At 37.6% G+C, this 23007-nt stretch overlaps 1 protein-coding gene across 2 annotated transcripts in view; it reads left to right on the top strand.

Moving 5' to 3' along the window:
- The first annotated feature begins 3435 nt into the window (after positions 1–3435).
- Positions 3436–23007, top strand: part of LOC127419705 (intermediate filament family orphan 2-like) — a 37330-nt gene continuing 17758 nt past the window's right edge. For both annotated transcript variants that reach the window (XM_051661345.1, XM_051661343.1), the window contains exon 1: positions 3436–4446. In XM_051661345.1, the coding sequence (XP_051517305.1) occupies positions 3899–4446 (548 nt within the window). In that variant the 5' untranslated portion in view covers positions 3436–3898. The remainder of the gene's footprint in view (positions 4447–23007) is intronic.

The following is a 23007-nucleotide window of genomic DNA, read 5'->3' as shown; positions in this document are numbered from 1 at the left end:
CATCTGTCACAGTACCTCAGAAAACAGTGTCTCATAATTTTCCTCACGTGCAACTTCAATCCTTCGCTGTCATAGGTCATGAAGAGCTAACAAAACTTATCGAAACATCAAAAGCCACAACATGTATGTTAGATCCAATACCAACTAAGCTCTTAAAAAAGGTATTCCCTGTAATCTCAGAACCTCTTCTTAATATTATTAACTCCTCGCTATCCTTAGGACATGTCCCAAGAAGCTTTAAAATAGGCAGTTATCAAACCGCTTATTAAGAAGCCACAACTTAATCCTGGAGAACTGGCTAATTATAGACCGATTTCAAATCTCCCATTTATGTCGAAAATACAAGAAAAGTTAGTATCCTCCCAAATATGTTCATTTCTACAGAGAAATAGTATATATGAATAATTTCAGTCAGGATTTAGGCCCCATCACAGTACAGAGACTGCACTTATCAGAGTTACAAATGACTTGCTCTTATCATCTGATCGCGGCTGCATTTCACTTCTAGTGCTTTTAGATCTTAGTGCTGCCTTCGACACGATAGATCACGACATTCTCTTGAATAGACTGGAGAATTATGTTGGCATTAGTGGACTTGCATTAGCATGGTTTAGGTCCTATTTAGCAGACTGCTACCACTTTGTCTATGTAAATGAGGAATTGTCAAACCAAACAAAAGTAAAGTATGGAGTGCCACAGGGATCAGTTTTAGGGCCTCTGCTTTTCTCCATGTATATGCTTCCCCTGGGAGATATTATCAGGAATCGTGGAATAAGTTTCCACTGTTATGCTGATGATACCCAACTTTATATTTCTTCAAAACCTGATGAGATTTCACAATTGTCCAAATTAGCAGAGTGTATCAGTGAAATAAAAGATTGGATGGCCAGAAATTTCCTTCTGCTCAATACTGACAAAACAGAGGTACTAATTATTGGACCAAAAACCTCTAAAAACAAGCCGCTAAAATATCATTTGACTCTCGATGGATGTACAGTTACATCATCATCAACAGCGAAGAACTTAGGTGTTATATTTGATACCAATCTGTCCTTTGAAAATCAAATTACCAATGTTTGTAGAACAGCATTCTTCCACCTAAGAAATATTGCTAAATTATGACACATGGTCTCTGTTGCTGATGCAGAAAATCAAATTAATGCATTCATGACCTCAAGACTAGATTATTGTAATGCATTACTGGGAGGATGTCCAGCAAGATCAATAAATAAACTTCAGTTGGTTCAAAATGCAGCAGCTAGAGTGCTGACTAGAACCAAGAAATATGATCATATTAGCCCCATTTTATCATCGTTACATTGGCTACCTGTTAAATTTCGTATTAATTTTAAAATTCTGTTAACTACATACAAAGCTTTGAATGGTCTAGCTCCACAGTACTTAAGTGACCTTCTACCACGCTATATTCCATCACGTTCATTACGATCGCAAAATTCTGGTCTGTTAATTGTTCCTAGAATATCAAAATCCACAAAAGGAGGTAGATCCTTTTCATATTTGGCTCCTAAACTATGGAATAGTCTCCCTAACACTGTTCGAGATGTAGACACACTCACTCAGTTTAAGTCTAGACTAAAGACTCATCTATTTAGCCAGGCATAAACCTAATTTATCCTTCAACTCACAATTAGGCTGCTTTAGTTAGGTCTCCCAGAACCAGAAACAATGATCATGATCAATAACTCTGCAATAAATTGAATGGCATCTATGCTAATATTATTTTATTTGTTTCCCTGTCTCAACCTCGGGACTCCTATCCTGAGGTCACCAGAACTGGCTGGATCCGGCTCAATTCCTGCTTGGTGTTGGACTCCACTGCTACTTGTCGCTGAGTGATGATGACTAAATGCAGCCGGTGCCAGCCAAACATCACTTCATTCTATTACGATGGACTTCAGAGGATGAACTGATGCCAACTCCAACCATAAGACATGGGATACTTCATGTGCCATTGCCTGAACCTTGGACTTAGGATAGACCTCACTGAAATTACTGGCAGTTGAACTGCGATACACCTCACTGATCTCTGCCTGCATCACCTCGGTCTAATGATGGACTACACTCTTGAAATGGAATACATAGACTATCAATTAATTGCCAACAAAACCCTTCATCAGCCAACTAACAAGAACAATTGCATCTACAGTATGTGAACTTCTGCAGTTAATCCAGGATGGACTTCAAAGACATTAGTCATTAATCTTACAGTTCTTACAAAATCTTTGTTTAAACACTGACCCTTAACACTTACTTAGTTTAATCATTTTAAACCATGACTTGCACTATACATAAGTAATATTGGCATTATATTCATAATGTTAGCAAGAGGGGAACTGGCCCCCACAGTGAGCCTGGTTTCTCCCAAGGTTATTTTTCTCCATTAACCAACATCTTATGGAGTTTTGTGTTCCTTGCCACAGTCGCCTTCGGCTTGCTCACTGGGGTTACAAATACAATTATTATTTAATTATATTTAAACAATACACAATCGTATTTTATCAAACTACACAATGATGACTCTAAGACATTATAGATATTACAGTTTTATCTTCTGTTAATTCCTGATCTTCTGTAAAGCTGCTTTGAAATGATGTGTGTTGTGAAAAGCGATATACAAATAAAAATGACTTGACTTGAGTCTTATGGATTACATTTATGCTGCCTTTATGTGCTTTTTGGACCTTCAAAATGTTGGTACCTTGAATTGTGAGAACCTACAGAGCTGAAATATTCGTCTAAAAATTTGTGTGTGTTCAGCAGAAGATAAAAAGTCATACACATCTGGGATGGGATGAGGGTGAGTAAATGATGAGAGAATTTTCATTTTGGGGTGAACTTTCCCTTTAACAAGAGCTTTAAAGCCTGGACCCCCATGAATTAAGAACAAAGCTTGAGTTTTTCTCCTCTGTAAATATATTCAGCTCTAATTCAATACTTAAGAGCCTGGTGAAAGATACATATAAGTTAAGGAATCCTACAGTCAGAATGTCTGAACACAGCCCTACATAAATGAGCTGTTAATTAACTTTTTACAGATTTTATTGTTGTTAATATCAGTAAATCAACATCTGCCTCCTAACTTAATGCTTTACTGTCAAACTTCTGTGTGACAAAATATGTATTAGGCTATTAATAATGTCAACTGCATTTGTGATTAAATAATATCTCAATATATAATAATACCCCCCTTAATGAAGTGCTGCATACAAACTCAAAATGTTAAATATCTACATTTAAAGGGTGTTTTAAAGACAGCACTGAATGCAAAGGAGGGCGGGGCCACGTGATATTCACGCCCAACATCAAATAACCAAGAGGGCGTGTCTTAAAGGCACAGTGTCTAATGCGACTGTCGTACTCATTTTTTTCAAGTCGTCGTTTTGTTTGTACAGCGCTTTTCACAACACACATAATTTTAAAGCAGCTTTACAGAAAATTATGCTTCAACAGAAAAAGCTGTAATATAGTAATGTCTTCGAGTCATAATAGTACGGTTTAACAAAAAAAAAAAAAAAAAAAAAGGATTAGGGGGGCGGAGCAGACATGTCTTCATCTCCACCCGTTTTCACTTTTGTGGGTGGATGTGCTTAGACTGGGCTGAAATCTTTACCGCAAGTTGACACTAGTAACCAGCCCGTTGCATCAATAGATGAAACGCTGGCTGCGACCACCAGCGGATGGTAGAAGGGCAGCCGTGAGTTCATGAAATGTGGGCCAGTCACTGCGTTTTATCTGGCCGACAGAAGCGTGCGTATGGCCTATTATTTGTGTGACATTAGATAAAGCGAGTGCATCTTGGGTCCGCGAGCATGGGGGTGACGTATGCTGCTTTACAGCATCTATAGTTTAATGCAAAGAGACATTACTCGAGGAAAAAATGGATTTGCCTCGTTGTTTTCCGGACCCGGTGCTCAACCCGACAGTCTTCAATGAGACCGCGGCATCCCACGGAATCGGTGTAGCTTCTGCGACTGGGACCGGGTCCGGCGCCGCAGTATCCAGCGCACTGAGAAACGATTTGGGCTCCAACATTCATGTGCTGAAAACACTGAATCTCCGCTTCCGCTGTTTCCTTTCAAAAGTGCACGAATTAGAGCGCAGAAACAGGTTATTGGAGATCCAGCTGCAGCACGCGCAGGATCAGTCCCGGTACCGAGTCCTGTTTTCCCGCGATAAAGCGGTTCAGACGAACCTCGAACTGCCTTATGCAAACACACCGTGTCATTCCAGACTTCCCGGTCAAATCTGGAGTTTCTCACACACCGCCAGATATGGACGACGGTACGAGACTATTCAGGGGCCCGGAGTGTCCTGGTCTCATCCTGATGGTGTCGGGGTTCAGATTGACACCGTCACACCTGAACTCAGGGCCTTGTACAATGTTTTGGCCAAAGTCAAGCGCGACAGAGACGAGTACAGAAGAAAGTAAGTTCAGCTCAAGTTCATTTCTTGGAAATGTCCACATCTAAATAATACTCTTGTGTTTGTCCGCAAACAGAGAGCCAAGTAGTATATTTCTTTATTAACAGATCAAGTAATTAAAAAACTAAAATGTTATAAACACAAAAATCATGTTTGGGGAGTGTTTTTTTGTGCTAATCAATCCTGATAAAAATGGTAACCAAGCCAAAATATCACAGTTGCTATTGTCACTACAACAAAACAGTGGTAACTTTGTATTAGTTACCACTGTCATAAACAAAGTAAAACAAAGTGACAGAAGATTGTGAAAGCTGTTTGAAGGTCCCAAATGATTTTTGATGGTTTTACAGTAGCAACAATAACTCTAGTGACTGTGGTACTTTGCCAAAACTATAGTTACCATGGTATATATTTGTAAAGGAAGGGTTTCATAATTACATATGGTCACGTTTATGTTTGTTAAAGGAATATTCCGGGTTCAGTACAAGTTGAGATCAATCGACAGCATTTGTGGCATAATGTTGATTACCACAAAAAAGTATTCTGTCTTGCCCCTCCATTTCTTTAAATAAAGAAAGAAAAAATTGGTTACAATATGCATTGGTTACAAAAAACAGTAAACAATATGTGTTAACATGATTTTAGTGTTATAAAATCACTTACTAACATTTTCTCTGTAAAGTTTTAGCCAATTTTACAACTTCGTTGCCATGATAATGTAATGTCAACAAACCCTAAAATGACTGTAAAAAATTAAGATTTAAACAACTTCAAAACTAAAATATTACATGAGTTTTAACATAAGAATTAATGCAAGAGCTTTTATAAAATTATAAGCTTCACATTTCTGTCTTTAAACCCTCCATAAAATGGCCCCATTCACTTCCATTGTAAGTGCCTCACTGTAACCTCGATTTTTGCTTTTCTTTTTTTTTTTTAAAGAAAAGGAGGGACAATTCGAAATTAATTTTTGTTGTAATCAACATTAAGCCACAAATGCTGTCGATTGATCTCAACTTGTACTGAACCTGGAATATTCCTTTAAGGCCCCTTAGGTTGCGAAAAACTAATGTATGCTCCAAAGAAGATAGTTGATCCTTGTCCCTTGTGTGTTCATAGTAAACAAAAGTGTGCGTTTCCTTTCTTTTATATGCGGTTTTCCCTGGGTTATGTTTCTTCATAGTGTCTTTACAGTAGGGATCTATAATCTGTAACCCCAGATGTTCTCCAGTGTCCTATTACAAAGCATCCAGACCTAAGAAGGCAGAAGTGACATTTTATCTGGCAGAAACCATTAACTTTTTCTCTTCTTCAAATGGGAAACTGTAAAACCAAGAGCCCCGGAGTGCAAAGCCCTCACGTTGAATAGGAGTCACTGGGAACTGGTCTATGACTTCTGCAGAATCTCTTTACAACATTTCTCTTTTTCTCCATGGGGACCAATATCTGTTGTTATTACTTCATGCTATACATTTCCACCCATGTATAAGTGTGAAGGGAATTTCCCCCTCTGGATTCTGTTTTAGAAATATGAATGTCATTTGATTAATTGGTTGAACCATGTTTTATTTATGGTGTCAGTGTAAATGAAACGGTGTGTTGATTTATAAAATGAATTCCCAGTTCTTGTTGCTAAAGGATGCTTGATTTAAATGTCTACTGCTGGGAAAGTGATTAATAAATCATTGTGCCAAATTCCATGTTTCTGACTAGCACACATTCATTGCTTGACTCAAAAGAGTTACTGTAACTTTAAGGCATTTCCGGCCCTCTAGAAACCCCAGACTCATGAAGGACGCTGAGGCATTTGCTTACACTGCTACAACAGGCTAATAGACATGGAGTGAATTAATCAGGACTATATTTGGAGGAAAACACACAATATCCGATTCAGAATTGCCTTTATGATTCCCCAGACATGACCGTATCTTTCTGAGATTGTGAAACTGACTCGGTTGTAGTTAATACTAATGTAATAGTCTGATTATAGATGGTCTTATTTTGGCCTTACAAAAATAGTCTAGATGTTGTCCATAGATGGTTTTCTTGGCTGCCTGAACAGAAGTTGACTGTGAGAAGAAGCAGACTAATGAGCCACACAGTGATTCATTTCCAGGTCTTGAGTGGGCTGGAAACTTCACTATAGCAAGTAGTTACACTATTGAGTGTCTGTATCCTTTGATTATTCTGTGCTTACAGTAGTCATGTTGTTATATTTGGGCTATATCTGACATACATCCCTGAGTCAATAGAGAATATAGGACACAGGAAAGAGAGTGTATGAGAGTGTGTGTGTGAGAGAGAGAGAGTGTGTGTTAGAGAGTGTGTTTGTGTGTGTGAGAGAGAGAGTGTGTGTTTGTGTGAGTAGGTTAGAGAGTGTGTGTTTGCGTGTGTGAGTGTGTGTGTGAGAGTGTGTGTGTGAGAGAGAGAGTGTGTGTGTTTCTGTGTGTAAGAGAGTGTGTGGGCGGGTTTGGGTGGTTTATGAGGAATTTTTTTTTAGGCTACATACTGGTAATTACAAGGGTATTATGCTATAAGTGTGGTTTATGAGGACATTTTTACTGTTCCCATAATTCAAATCGCTTAAAAAACGTACTAAATGATGCTTTTTTGAAAATGTAAAAATGCAGTAAGTTTTTTGTGAGGGTTAGGTTTAGGGGTAGGGTTAGGGTTAGGGGATATAATCTATAGTTCGAACAGTATAAAAAAATCATTATGTCTATAGAGAGTCCTCATAAGGATAGCCGCACCAACGTGTGTGTGTGTGTGTGTGTGTGTGTGTGTGTGTGTGAGAGAGAGAGTGTGTGTGTGTGTGTGTGTGTGTGTGAGAGAGAGAGTGTGTTTGTGTGAGTATGTGTGTGAGAGAGAGAGTGTGTTTGTGTGAGTGTGTGTGTAACAAAACTGAGAAAAGTTTAGCTTTAAAGAGATAGTTCACCCAAAAATTAACATTTATTCATTGTTTACTCACCCGTGTTGTTATAACCTTATACGACTTTATTTATTTTTCTTAACACAAAGGGAGAAATTGTGAAAAATAATTTATTCTCAGTAATGTCGTACAGTGGCAGTTTATGGTGACCACCTCTTCAAGCTTCAAAAGGACACAGAAGAATAATTCAGAAGTCTAATAAATTATTCCATGAGACTAATGATTGTTATGAAAACATAAAGTAAGGTTTGGTGTGAAACAAACGGAAATCTAATCTATTATTTAGTAAAAATGTTCACTGACCATTATTCTTCTGTGCGCATTCATGAGTCTGCATGCGAGTAGTTACGCAGCACGTGCGAGATGGGGTGTTCGAGCGAAAACTCGTTTTGTTTCGCTTCAACCCTATTTGCATAATATACACAGTCTGCGTAGGGCACCATCTCCCTAGGGAGTTACCAGAAACTCCACCGGATGTTGCATGTTATACCTTATTCAAGGACCTGAAAGCAGTCACGGAACACAGACGATCGCCATGCGCTTGCACCATGCATCACATTTTGGACCGGTGCCAGTTCATTGCGGACGGGTTACCAGGTGCAATGCCAAATATAGAAACCAAGTGATCGACAGACTGTCCCATTGCTCGTCACAGCTGCTTAGGACAAAAAACCCTGATTAACATAGAAAAGATAACTTTTATTTCGTGTTGTTTGCCATCTGTAGCTACCTTCAGCCCCATCTCTCTGTTTGATGGAGAACTCCATTGAAATGCATCTATTCTTCCACTACAAACTCATCAAACATATTTGCAAGTTCTACTCTCTGGTTTGTGTGCAGTTATGTTGTGTTTTCTGTTGTTAATGTAGCTGGTGGTCCTGTTGAAACGGAAAAAAACAAGTTTTCGCTTGAACGCCCCATCTGGCACGTGCTGCTTAACTACTGTAGCTCTCGTGCAAGGAGCTCTAAAGCTCACATGCAGACTCATGAACGCGTATTGGAGAATAAAGGTCCGTGAAGTGTATTGTCACTAAACAGTACATTAGTTTTCGGTTTGTTTCTCACCAAACCTTATCATACGCTTTCATAACAATCATGAGTCTCATGGAATAATTTATTAGACTTCTGAATTATACTTCTGTGTCCTTTTGAAGCTTGAAGAGGTGGTCACCATAAACCGCCATTGTATGACATCACTGAGAATTATTTTTCACAATTTCTCCCTTTTTGTTAAGAAAAACAAAGAAAGTCATTATAGGGTTATAACAACACAGGGGTGAGTAAACAATGGCTGAATTTTTATTTTTGGGTGAACTAATCCTTAAAAGTTTGCATGTATGACATGTGTAAGTGTAATAGATGTGTATGTGTAATATTGTGGATTAACCACTGATATAGAAATAGAACTGGATCACTGATGCAACGTTAAACTGCCAGCAGGAGGTGAAGCCACCGGAAGTGTTCGAGCAGCCATCTTAGTATGCCCAAACTCTCATAGAGAGTTTTGACTGACAGTCGAAAAAGTCCATCAGTCATTTCACCATCTCCAACCTACAGATACGACAGTTGCAATTCGCCCTCTAGTGACAATCATGTTTAATGTTTAATTTGAATTTAAATTGAACTTTCCTTTTAATGACCTGTTTAAGTGTTTGATTTGCCAAGTACAACAATGTTAATGTAAGTTGGTACATGATTGTATCACATCTCGCTGGGAAACAATTGACTGAATAAGAATGTTGTTGAGAATATTACTTCTGAAAAAAATTATATTTACACCAGTTGAAAAAAAAATTTCCTCTCCGGAAAAGTTACTTTTTTACTCGGACAGGTGAATGACCAATATATCTTGTCCAACGGACAAGCACATGACAATCCTTAATGTCAAGCCCTGCGGTGTATTGTGAGAAAGTGAGGTTACGGTTTACATGCACTGTATAAGCGGCGTTCTCTTTACTCCTGTATACATGCGGCTTGCTAAGTAAGTGGCTTTCTCAAAAACAATGTCATTTCCCTGTGACAAACATGGTATCCAAAGAAGACTTCACTATTTTATTTCCAGCTGCTTCGCTTTACTTCCAGATATTCCTGAGTTGTTGCTGTGTTTGTTTCCTTAACTTTCTATCGCGACCTGCAGCAGAATTGTGCTGCAATAGGTGGGTTTCCCTCTTACATAAAACTCCGGGATTCCCCCAATGTAGGAGCGCATATACTCGAATGTGAGGGACCGTCGATATTTTACATCGGTGTGCATAAATGGGTATAGTTTATAGTGTATGTGCTTTTCCCACTGTACTCCCAGAAATTTGGAATTATTTCCGCTTTGATGTTGTTAGGCTCCATCCTATGATGTTTGTTACCTGGTTTGTTCACGCACATGCACACTCTTCAAAACCTGTAATGCCGGTGCTTATGCTTTTACATGAGAAACCTGGGTGTGTTAAACTGCTTTCTCTTAATCCCTTAAAAGGTATAAGGCAATCGGTGTTCATGTTTACATGACGTTTCAGAATGCCGCTTCAAAAACCCTGAAATAAATAATTTTCTTAAGTGCACCTGAACGTGGTCACTGGCTCGCATGTAAACACGAGAACTTGCGTTGTTTAGCGCTAAAAATGTGCACTATAAATTAGCTTCTCTCATGCACTTGTGAATGTGCAACAGATGTCCAGATTTTTACTAGAAAAAATAACTTTTTTCTCACCAAAAAAATTGAATGCTCTCAAAAGTCTTTGAATATGATGCACAAATGGAGTGCAGGGGCAGATCTACCGGGGTGGCATAGGGTGGCAAATGCCACCCTAAGAAAAAGCATTGCCACCCCATCTGCCACCCCAGCACAAGTATCCAAATTTATTATATATAAATGTAAGTATATTATAGTTGATGTTGTCATTGTGTAGGGGTTTATTCATGTCAAACTGCCTAAACTCTCACTGAACGCACAAATGACTACACAGACCCATACCAGACTCAAAGTACAGCAGTGGCCAATCGTGTGATTGATTACAGCAACAGCCAATCACAGCATCGGACCAATCGCGTACTTGCTATTGCAATGTGTGTACAGTGTTTGGGCTTTTGCCGGTTGAGGTTTTTTTTGGGGGTTATTTTCTCAACCACAACAGTGACCACATGGAGAAATACATGGAAAAAAGAGGTAAAAGACTAATTTCTCAGTTGTTTCCAAATATTCACTGAATGATTATTAGATACATCTCTGACAGTTATGGGTTGAGATGAGTGAGATGTGTCCTCACCACTTTCTGAAATAGCTTTCGTCAGATATGTGTATAATCCCGTTGAAAAGTCTCCAGTTCTGGAGTAAGAGCTTCTATTTCATCTGTGTGTGTTTTGACTGGCGATCCGGTGCTGGAATGTGTTATTTTGAATGTTATTCTAAGTGTTTGTTGTGGCTATTATCAGTGTTGTTAGTGTTAGCTGTTTTTCCGCCCCTCGCGCTCTTTTCCGTGTCCCCCATAGTGATGGCCTTCTTGGCCGGATTGTTTGTGTGTATGAAGAGTGTGTGTTGTCTTTTTCTCTTTCTCTCCCTCTCTCTTAATCGCTCTCAGGTGTGGGGTAACCAGGTGCTGATTGTTGATGGGGTGCACTGCACAAGCTGTCATCTCGTTCATGGGTGCTCAGGTGCACACACTGACTTTTTCCAGGTTACCGCTGCTGGTGCGGAGAGTTTGTGGTTGTGGTTGTCGCTGTCTGAACATCGGAGTTCGCTGTTTTTTTTTTCATATAGAGAATGGTCAAGAAATGTGTCTGTGTTTCTGCTACTCTCGTCTCCCCACATCTTTTATTGCATTTTATTTTTAAAGTGTAACACCCATCCACTGACATACAGATGCAATCTTGGTGTATTAAAATAAAAAGTTATATTTGGGCATATTAGTACACTGAACCTCTAAAAATTAGAGGCAAAAAGTTACCACTAGATCAGTCAGTCATGTTCTTAATCAAAGTGCTGATCTATGAATTAATCTACTGACTAACAATATCCCAAGACTGATAGTGGCAGATGTAGAGATTAAATTATCATATTATGTGAAATATTTATTTGAGTGCTTGAATCGGTCATTAAGAATGACTGTTTATTAGAGCTGCACAATTAATCATTAAAAGATTGTGATCTCGATTTAGACACCCTCGCACCCTCGCGAACGATTCTGCAATGTATATTAACGTTCCAGTGGCATGCATTTGTAAGGCAGTCAAATTTAAATTCAAAATTCACTTCAAGACGCGCTTTTAAATGTTGATAAACTTTATATGGCATCTACAAAACACAGCGCTCCTGCACGAGATGCTGAAAAAATTAAAACGCAACGGCCAAAGACGTTTGTCCAGCACAGTGTTTTACAAACTGCAGGGAGCAGCCACGATTAGCTAGAAGTGTGACATAATCTCTGTTCAGTTCAATATTTCAATAGCCACCAATGCTACAAAAATAGCAGCATTACCAAGATCTGACTAAATTCGCTACCCGTGCGCTGTTTGATTTTGATTTTGATTTTTTATGTTGGCAAATCAGTAGCAAAATGGTTACTATGTGGTTCCTATGGAAATGCAGTTGTATCGCAAATTCGTGGGCATTTGTAATTTGATAGCGACTCCAATTAATAAACTAGTACTTGTTGCAATGAAGTTTGGTACCTTAATCCATTAAAACCAAGCATGGGCACTTGCTTTTGTGTTGCCACCCCACATACACTGCAGGCCCAATTATTAGGCAAGTGAGTATTCTGATCTTATCATTATTTCCATGCACATTTTCCTCAAAACTCAAAACCATATAAACTTGATTGCTTATTGGATTCAATCATTTTCAGGTGGTATGTATTTGTGTAATGAGGGAGGGTGTGGCAAAAGTTATATCAAGGTATGCATAATTATTAGGCAGCTTCATTACCTCAAGTAAAATGGGCCAAAAAAGAGATTTAACTGACATTGAAAAGTCAAATATTGTAAAATGCCTTTCAGACAGATGCAACACTCTTGAAATAGCTAAACTATTGAGGCGTGACCACCGGACAATCAAACGTTTTGTTGCGAATAGTCAACTGGTGCGTAGAAAACGCATGGAGAAGAAAAGGAACCAATTATCCTCCAATGCTACCATATTCCAGAACTGCAACCTACCTGGAGTGTCCAGAAGTGCAAGGTGTCAAGTGCTCAGAGACATGGTCAAGGTCAAGAAGGCTGAAACACAACCACCACTGAATATATTCACAAGTTGATGTGTCAAGATTGGGCAAAGAAATACATGAAGACAGATTTTTCAAAGCTTTTATGGACAGATGAAATGCGAGTGACTCTTGATGGACCAGATGGATGGGCCTGTGGCTGGATCACTAATGGACACAGGGCACCACTTCGTATGGGCTGCTATCATTAAGGATGAGGTAGCTGGACCTTTTTGAGTTGAAGATTGACTGAAACTCAACTCTCAAACCTACTGCCAGTTTCTGGAAAGTACTTTCTCCAAGCAGTGGTACAGGAAGAAGTCTTCAGCATTCAAGAAGGCCATGATCTTTATGCAGGACAAAGCTCCATCACATGCATCCAAATACTCCACTACTTGGCTAGCCTTGCTGGCCTCAAATATGCCTAAATAATGACTTGGCCCCTTCCTCACCTGACTTAAATCCTACTGAGAACTTGTGGGCCCTTCTCAAACATGAGATTTACAGTGAGGGAAGACAATACACCTCTTTGAACAGCATTTGGGAGGCTGTGGTTGCTGCTTCAGCGAAAGTTGATAGTGAACAGATCAAGAAACTGACAGACTCCATGGATGGAAGGCTCATGGCAGTTATTGAAAAGAAGGGTGGCTATACTGGTCACTGAATATTTTTGAAAGGCCAGAAATGTTATTTAATTGTCATTTTGCATTACTTATTTGTTGCACCTACTCTAAAAATTGAGAATAAACAATTGAGTTGGGAGAAATTATTTTTGTAATTTAGTTGCCTAATAATTGTGCACAGGAATAGTTGCCTAATAATTGTGCACACTTATATATTCCCCTGAGAAAGACAAAACTCACTTTTTCTTTGTTAAACATTCAGGTTTGAGGTTCAATAACATTTTGGATTGACTGAGAACATTGTGTTTGTTCAACAATAAAATTAATCCTGAGGAATACAGTTTGCCTAATAATTGGGCACGCAGTGTAGTCTGCATGCCACCCCATAAAAAAATTCTAGATCCGCCCCTGATGGAATGGAACACTTTTATTATACTTTTTGGCCCTTTATTAAGCTTTAAAGTGAGGCACTGTCCATTGAATTGAAATTATTGCCAATTGTTCTTAAAAGACGGACCAAGACATTAATTAAAACATTTTCTTTTCTGTTCCACATTAAAAAGAAAGTCATATGGGTTTGGAAAGAGGAGGTTAAAGCTACACTATGTATCTTTTGGCCCTCTAGCACAGTGGTTCTCAACTGGTTTTGCTTCGGGACCCAGATTTTACATTGGAAGTCAAGTAGCGACCCACTATAGTTAAAACATAACCTGTATTTAATGTATCCTGGATCGCATTTCCTTTTATGTTGCATAGTTTTGTTCATGATTTTCAAGTATAAGGGCATGCATCAAGTGACATTATTTTTGTTGTTGATGTCAACAACAAAATCTACAGGAAGTCTCTTCCCCCCTTTTAAAAATTTAAGAACATATTTACTTATAGGTTATGAGTCCATTATTATCCTGTTTGTTTCCTAATTTCAAACATCATTCAAACAGAACATACATATTACACAGGAGGAAAGGCTCCTCATAACCATGGTTAGGTCATTGTAGCTAGTCTTAAATAATAGTAATAATAATAATAAATTATAGTAGCCTATTGATGAAAAAAATACTAGCCGAAACACATTATGAAACTTTTAACTACAACTGCCACTGTTGTTATAAAATGAGGTCTAATAGATTCTACCTATAGATTATATGAAACTATAACATTTTGTCGAAATATAAGTTACTTTTACTCGTAAAATTGTGAAACTTTGTAAAGGTGATGATGTGTAATGATTTAATTTTATTTTTTAGCGCATAACACAGTGTTGCTCTTTTCCTCAGTGCTCTTTGGCATGTTGGGGCAGCCTGTTTGATAGGTTTGACTTGAATTCCTCTGTGACGCTTTAAACTAGAAAAGTCTTACTAGAATTGAAATGGGTCACATCAGTTTTAAGGTCTGCGCACCGCAATATTGAGAGACGGCTGTTGCGCGCGCATGTCAGAGAGCAGAGGAGATCATTAGCACGAGCTGGTAACGTTACACTTGCATGAAAGCTTATCACACCTCGAACATATCGCAGTGCAAATGAGAAGCCTTTATCTGATTGCGAGCTTATCATTAAGTCTCTTCATTATATATTATATTATCATTAATCTCTATCACTTGGATCCGCTGAAAAATCATTATTCTTTCCCTGCTGTCCACGACCCATTCCGAATAGACCTGCGACCCACCAGCTGAGAAACACTGCTCTAGCAGTTAAAAAATAAAACTGCATGTGTCTTGTGGAAGAACATTGTTTTGGTTATGACGTAAGTTGTACTTCAGCTCTGCTTCTCTGCGAGGATGAATGTGGTTTGAGGCACCGGTGTACACATGGATACAGGATATCTTATCAGAGCGAATGGTCAAATAAATAACGAAAGAAAGGAAAAGACGGATATCTGAAAACATGTCATCTGAGCAGTTAAGTGCCATATCTTATGCTGTTGTTTTGACTTATTGGAAACATTGATGTTTTGAAATTAAATGACGTTACAAAAGTTAGGCAACGTTTGTTAACATTAGATATAACGATTGCTAGTCTGATAAGGTCAAATGTTGTAAAGTTTTTATAACTGCAGGATATTCTGGACAAATAGACCAAGGTAGTAACTAATTTATAGATTGTCATTGTTACCAACCAGTGGTCAGCATCATTTCAAGACTCACATGTCCTTTTACCGTGAAATCCGTCCCGACAGCTCTAGAATATAAATCATTATTATAGGTTTATCAAAGTGTATTTGGGTAAAGACATGGTTTGGAAGATGGATTTTTGTTACACTCATTAATAACATTTACTTTTTTTTAACAGAAAAAGTTACATAGTGTAACTTTAAGTAAGTTTTAACAGAAATATTTAATTTTTGAATGAACTCTTCATTTAATGTTTCTAGACGATTGAGTTATTCTACCCCACCCTTGGAGTGTTGTACAACCGTGTGTGTGTGTGTGTGTGTTCTTCGCCCATCCTCCCATTCCTTGAGCCATGTGGAATGCTTTGTCAGGCTGATTAATCCTTTGTTAGAATTCCAATGGCTTTGAAACACATTCTAATAAATTTTTTAGACTTCGCTGGAAGATGAATTTGTTACTCTTGTGTTGTTACGAAAGGAACCAACCCAATTAATCTGAGAACACTCAAATTCTCTTTCTGTTTCATTTGTAGATTGACTGCATTTCTATGAAAGCATGTGTGTTAGGATTGATATTGACTTTTTAAATAATATGTGATGTTTATGGAAATTTGAGTACTAGAGCTTTATCTATATATCATCTGAATGTGCTGGGAGTCTGTTTATCATTAGTTCTAAGCTTTATAATTTAAAACTCACCATATTTCTTTGAATTACAATCAAGCTATAAACTTTCCTATCACAAAAGCCTAGCATTCTGCAGATGACAACTTCTGAAGAACACACTTCTGGAAGATGTTTTATAACCCCAGCAGACCCTCTCTACTGACCTGCAGATGTCTGTCCAGCTCTGGTCAGGGATGTTGGCAGTCACCACATCTGAGGTGATGTTTGTGGGGGATCAATGGTGTGCACAGGAGGTAAGCCTGCAGCAGAATGAGGTCATCTCTCTAGGGAATATTTCAGTAGCGCTGCCTCACTGGGCAGGAAATTAGTTATGTCCCCCTCGCAAGCTGGGGATCTATGATCATGGGAACCCGAACATTTCTAGAAGTCTGCACAGTTGTACAGATATGATAAACAGCTGTTATCTGTGGAGTTATATATGTGCCACAATTCTGCACACACAAAATTGTATTTTGAATGCGCAAGATTTTATTTTGAGCACACAAAAATGTTCTGCTCGCGTAAGATGATATTTTGAGTGCATTCAAAGGTATTTTGTACGCGCGTGAACTCAGTTTTGTAAAGCAGTGTATCTTCTTGCAAAGATGAATTCATTTTGAGCAAACAAAAATCAATTAAATTTAACTCCACTGTTTTTTGTGTGTGCAAAATCTCACTCACTCTCTCCAACTACCCACTCTGCGTGTGCTCATATTTAACCGCTTGCTTGCTCAAGAAGTTTACAGCATTATAATGTGCCAGAATTTCAGCCAATCAGAGATGAGGTGGTAAATTTTGATTTTGTCTAGCTAGATCACAGATCAAACTGCTAATCAGTACAGGAGGAAGAGGAGAAGGGGATAGTTTGTTGTCAAGAAAGGAAATGTGTAACACACTATGATCACAAGAAAGCAGTTCTTTTTTTGACTTAACTGTTTTTATTTAACCTTAATTAAATATATATTTTTAGTCTATACACTGCCAATTGGCTTACTAGCTAGATAACTATATGTCTAGCTCTCTTAGTTTGGGCTATAGTAGTATTTGGTTATCTAGGTTACCAAGTTACGTTTACATAGCTACTAGCTTAGCCATGTTAGCTACCACTTTTATCTGAAATTATATTAATATAACCTCTCCCATGAGTAAAACTGCATCAGAAAACGTAATAATGTAGTTTTGGGGGAACTTAATTTGACTTCTGTCTATCCCAAAGATATTCCGAGAGATCAGTTTATCAAAATAAATGTGACCAGATTACAGTCTACCATGGATCAGCAACAACTGAATCTTCTTTTTTTTTGTTATTATTACATGAAATATTATTTTGTCCACCTTCTTTAGTGTGTCCTCTCCCATTTTTTCGTCAGCCATGTATATTATAAATATTATGAATATTATAAATGTTGCCTAAATTAACATATTCTATTCTTGATAATAAGTTAGAAAAGCTGTTTATGTTTGCATTTCAAAGCTGTGGGGTATCTTGAAATGTTCAGTATTCTGTTTTTATGAAGTTTATGCATTCTGCCACAACCCTTATGGCAAAAATTGTTAATGAGAAGAAATGGAAGAAAAGGAAAAGAGGCTACTTATGTCTCCAGCCATAGTTTGGAGTAAATTAAATGTACAGTATATTGAACATCAATTGTTTGAGACGGCAAAAAGTAAAAAAAACAACAACAAAAAAACTCATTAGCATTGCATGATCCCAGGCTACTATATTTTGAAAAACTTACATTACAGTAAGTTAAGCCTTACAGTATTCCTGGTATGTCTATAATAAATATCTTTTGTAGTGGTAACTGCAAACAGTATTGTGGTGAGCAGGGCGGAGCCGAGCGGCGTCTGGGCAGAGCAAGGCCGGGAAGATAAGTGGCGAATGACTTCCACTGGCCTCACGTTCCAGTGAGGGGAGGCGGGAGTATTTAAGGAGAAGAGACAGCGGCAGACGAGAGAGAGATGTACGAAGCTTGTCCGCGTGTTTGAGTGTTTTTATGATTTGACGCAGCTGGCTGAAAAGCAGTGCATGTTTTTGTTTCTTTGTATGCTGAAAAGTGTTATTAAATGTTTATGTGTTTGTCAAGCCGGTCCCAGCTTCCTCCTTTTCCATCTTTAAGTGTTACAGTTATATAAAGTGTTTACTGAACTTGGAGTATTGTGCCTGTTGGCTCTTCTGCAATATTTACACTGAGATGTTCATGGTTGCTGTAGCTACCTCAACTGTCCAATCACACAGCGCTTGTAAGCAGCTCCTAATAGCCAATCCTGACGTAGGAGGCGGGACTTGTCGGAAGACGGGTGTAAAAGCAAGTGAGCAGTCAAAAGTTCAGAACGCACGCAGAGCGCATACGAGGAGAGAGAGCGAGTGAGTTCTTGCACACGCAAAAAATTTATTCATCTTTGCAGGAAGATACATTGCTTGAGTTCAAGCACGTGTAAAATAACTTTTTGTGCACTCAAAATATCATCTTGCGCACACAGAACATTTTGGCGCACAGAATTGTGGCACATATATAACTCCATAGTTATCAGCATGCATTAAAATAAGTGTCTACGGAAAAATCGTAATCAGTGGGTGATTTTTTTTAATAATGCGTGCTTCTTTCATCGAGCACAATCAATATAGCATTCAGTTTAGCATTAAAGGGATTGTTCACCCAAAAATAATACATTCTGTCATCATTTACTCAACCTCATTTGTTCCAAACCTTTGTGACTTTCCACAAAAGGAGATGTTAGACTCAGTCACCATTCTCTTTCATTTTATTGAAAAAAAGATGCAAAGAAAGTGAATTGTGACTGAGAGTAACATACTGCCTAGTGTATTACAGGTTTGGAACAACATGAGGTTGTCATTTATGGTATTGACAGAATTTTCATTTTTGGATGACCTATCCTTTTAAATTCTTTGGTGATCCTCACGAAACCTGTCAAGAAAATATTCTGGTCCTATTTTCTTTAAGTCATTAAGATTTTCTTAAAACGTGACATTATTTTTATTACAGTTTTGCACATTTTACCCCCCAATTCTTATGACCTCAGGGGGGAAAAAATATTATTGTAATAATTAAATAAAAATAAATAAATTGTAAAGTATTTATACATCATGGTAGGACTCCCTTGGTAGGCTACAGCCTTTAATTTGATCTGATTTTAACTTAAAAACAACAGCATCTTTCTAACTGTAATACACTAAAAAGAATGGCTGTATTATGGAAATGAAAAATAGAATTGAAAACAATAGAAATAGTCAAAGTAAAACATCAGGACACGTTATGGGGTAAAATGTGCTCAAGTGTCCTGCAAATAATGTCACAATTAGGCCTCTTATGATTATAAAATAATCATCTGATCGTGGTTATTTGATCTTACCACGATAATTTGAGAAAACCGCAATTATTGCACATTTTAAATTCCAATCACATTTTACTGTCCAAATAAGGTAATTGTAATCGAATATATAAATGTGTCTCATTTTCGAGTGTTCTTGCATTATGTGAGCAGTGCACTCCAAATAAAGCTCAGACCATCTCACTGAATCGCACTGTGAACTACACCCAAAACGGCTCCCAAAGAGCGTGTGAAGATTAACCTCTTCTGAAGCGCTGTGACGCATATGCAGTCTGCGGAGGTTCGTGCCAAACTCCTGCGAAAATATAAATAAGGATTTTGATAGTGAACACAAATCGCTCAGGTTTAACTTCATTGTGTAAAGGCAAGTGTTCTTGGTCATTGTGGGTTTAGAAACGCAGTGTTAATGACACACAGTAACGAGATGAACGATAACTGATAGATAATGAAGATGAAAAATATTCACACACAATCTCAAAAGTCTTCCTTCATGCGAAAAAAAGGGGTTGTGGGTTTTAACTGGAGACACTTAAAATTACGTGTGAAAGTAAAGCTCATTGGCCAGAAATATTTTACTATTGTATAATATAATATAATGTAATAGCTATTCAGGTTGACTGGGTTTCCAAAACAACAGTGTAAATGTAAAATGGACCAATACTAAAGTTGACCAAAAAGAGAGACTATTTTAAGTATTGGAAATATTTTGATATTTAAAATGTTATTTTTCATGTCATAAGTTTTTTAAGTCTTAAAGGAAATCATATATCCTTATTTGATTATGATTCCAATTTAAATATGAATAAATGACTTCTTTAGGTGTATGAAACACACATACACCTTAAGATGTATGACAATTTGTATGACCAATAATCGTCATATCATGAAAGCCCTAAAACAGACAATTAATCATCATAATTGCAATTATTGTTTGACAGTTAATCATCAGGCAAATTTCATAATCGTAACAGCCTTAGTCACAATACAAAAAATGGTCCTAAATGTAGGCTTTGTTTTCTTTACATAAAATATAATTTATGCAAAATATAGTTTCATATTTTTTGTATTGATTTGGAGTTAAATATGACCAGGACATTTTCCTGACATGTTTTGTGAGAATCACCCTATTTATGAATTTGTTACAATTCTCTGAGTGTAGAAACAGGTTGTAGACTAATGATATATTACTTGGAAAACACACTACATGGCCAAAAGTACTAATACACATCCGTGTTATTTAGTTACATTGTTTTAGACTTCGCTGGAAGATGAACAAGTTATACTTGTATCATAAAGGATGGAACTAGCCCAAGTAATCTGAGAACACTAGAAGTCTCTTTCAGTACTATCTCAATGATACAGCAAACAATGACATTCTACAGAATTTTTTGCTTAGCTTCCAACTTTGTTGCAACAGTCTGGAGGGGGCCCTTTTTAGGTTCTAGCATGACAATGTCCCTGTGTACAAAGCAAGGTTCAAAAAGGAACTGAAAGGAACTGCTCACCACACCTGATGCTCTTGCATCTGAAGGACCAAATCTCCACATCCATTTTCCAACATCTAGTGGAAAGCCTTCCCAGCAACTCCCTATTAATGGCTATGGTTATGAAATCAAATGTTCAACAAGCACATATAAGGTGTTGTGTTCGGGTGTCCACATACTTTTAGCCATGTTTTGCATGTACACAATATACAGTGTTGTCACAGAGTGATCAGGACTTGCATATTGTTTCACACCAAAGGTCGATGCACTAATGACTCTCACGAATTATTCATGCTGGCCAATTTTCCTGAAAGATGATATTCTGCCTTTTCTCCTCTGTGAGCAAGCAAATTATTTCACAATGATAAACATGATCAATTTTCCTCAAAATACTTTATTTAGAAGATAGAAAGATTTAGCTGGTCCAAGGCTGTCAATGATTTGGTAAATAGATGCATAACTGTATGGTTGTGTTTATTGTTTGGCCTTGTAAATGAGCATCCTTGATGTGCAGAGTGTTGGAGCAGTGAATGTAGGCAACCAAGACATTATGAACCTTCAAAAGCTCCTGTAATGCAAAAGCTTTAATCAATGCATGGCTGTTATTATTCATACTTTTTTATATGCCCCATCTTTCTGGCTCGGCTGCTGTTTGCTCTTTATTTTTTCTCATTTTCTGTATGTCTATATAAGTCCGTGCCACAATAAGGAGGGGTTTGGTTCTGTGTGTTCATATGTGTGTGTATGATTCTTGAGAGTAGCTTGTCTGAATATTGATCTGAAATGCAGCTCCCTTGTCTCCTGGTGTCTGAGTGCAGAAACAGATGTGCACTGCTGAAGACCCATAGGAGACTGTCTGAAATTAGATCAATATGTAGGTCGACTGTGTACAGTGTTTCAGGATTTTCTCTTAAAATGTGTTTATAACTCCTCTTAGCCAAATAATCATTAGCAAATTCAAGTAATATCTTTGACTTTACAAAGTTAATGACGGTATTTATGGCCTCAGTGGTACTTATTTCTGGTAAATTATAAATTTTTCTGGTGAAGGCTGATTAGTCAGTAACAGTATTTATGGCCTTGGTGATAGTTATGTCTGTCATTCATTGTTCTGTAAGTATTCTAAAGGCTTTAGGAGTAACAAACTACTGTATCCCCTTTTCTCAAAGTCTAAACCAAGAATAAAACGTTAATAAGTCCTTATTGCTAATTTTTCTGATAAAGAAAAACTGAGATATAAAATAATAGAGAAATAAAAATTCAGTCTTTGTCTCTGCAACCTTGTGTCTTGCTATATATGTTTCATAAAAAAAATAAAAAAAAAAATGAACTTCAATGCCTTTAGCTCATGGTCAGAAGGGTTGGAACAGTATGTTGCCAAGAGCTGATTTTGGCACAGGACACAGACTTAAGTAATTTCTCTCCGTCTGCAGCTATTATCATTAATGTTCTCTCAGTGAAATGAAAGGGGTATGCAGCCATACAACTTTGTCCTCGTTTTGAACAACAAATATTGTAAATTTAAAGGAAATGTGAGTTTTCACAGAAGCTCCAAGCACTGTGTTCTGACCCCGTTTTTGTGAATCGGTATCCTGCTGTGGCCCCCATGTATTGGGATTAATGAGCCCATCATTTATCTTGTGGGACCTAACATAGACCTGGCATGATGCCTTTATTTTATCCAAAAAGAAAAAGAAAGCACATGCCTACATCAATATTGAGTGATTCTATCCCCTTGTTTTTAATGCCATTGCAAGGCTTTGAGGAGGCAACACAAATTCAAGTATTTTTTCTATCTATCCATTTGTATAATAGTATTTTTGTTGTTATTTAATTTGACTCATCACCCAATGCTAACCAGAACACACACATTGTTTGTCAGTCATTTTATTGATTTATTGAACAGTAGCAGTTCCACTGCAGTCCATTGTTTTAAAATGGTTAGTAAACCTCTTTGATCAAACACTTGAACACTTCTACTGAGTCTGAAAAAAAAAGTCAAAGCAGAGTTCATAGATTATTGTCTCAGTGAGCGTGGAAGAAAAGTGTTTGGGCATGAACAGAAAGTGGCACATTCTGCAAATTCGGCAGTCTATGGAAAGACATATATAGAAAGCAAGGGTAGTCATTTAAATGCCTAACATACCACTCAACTCATGATTTCAAAAAAACATCTGCACCCTGTCACATTTTCTACACATT

The sequence above is a fragment of the Myxocyprinus asiaticus genome, chromosome 29 (assembly GCF_019703515.2).
Source record: "Myxocyprinus asiaticus isolate MX2 ecotype Aquarium Trade chromosome 29, UBuf_Myxa_2, whole genome shotgun sequence".
Classification (NCBI taxonomy): Eukaryota; Metazoa; Chordata; class Actinopteri; order Cypriniformes; family Catostomidae; genus Myxocyprinus; species Myxocyprinus asiaticus.
Note: the sequence above shows the minus strand (reverse complement) of the source record. Positions and strands in the feature narration are given on the sequence as shown.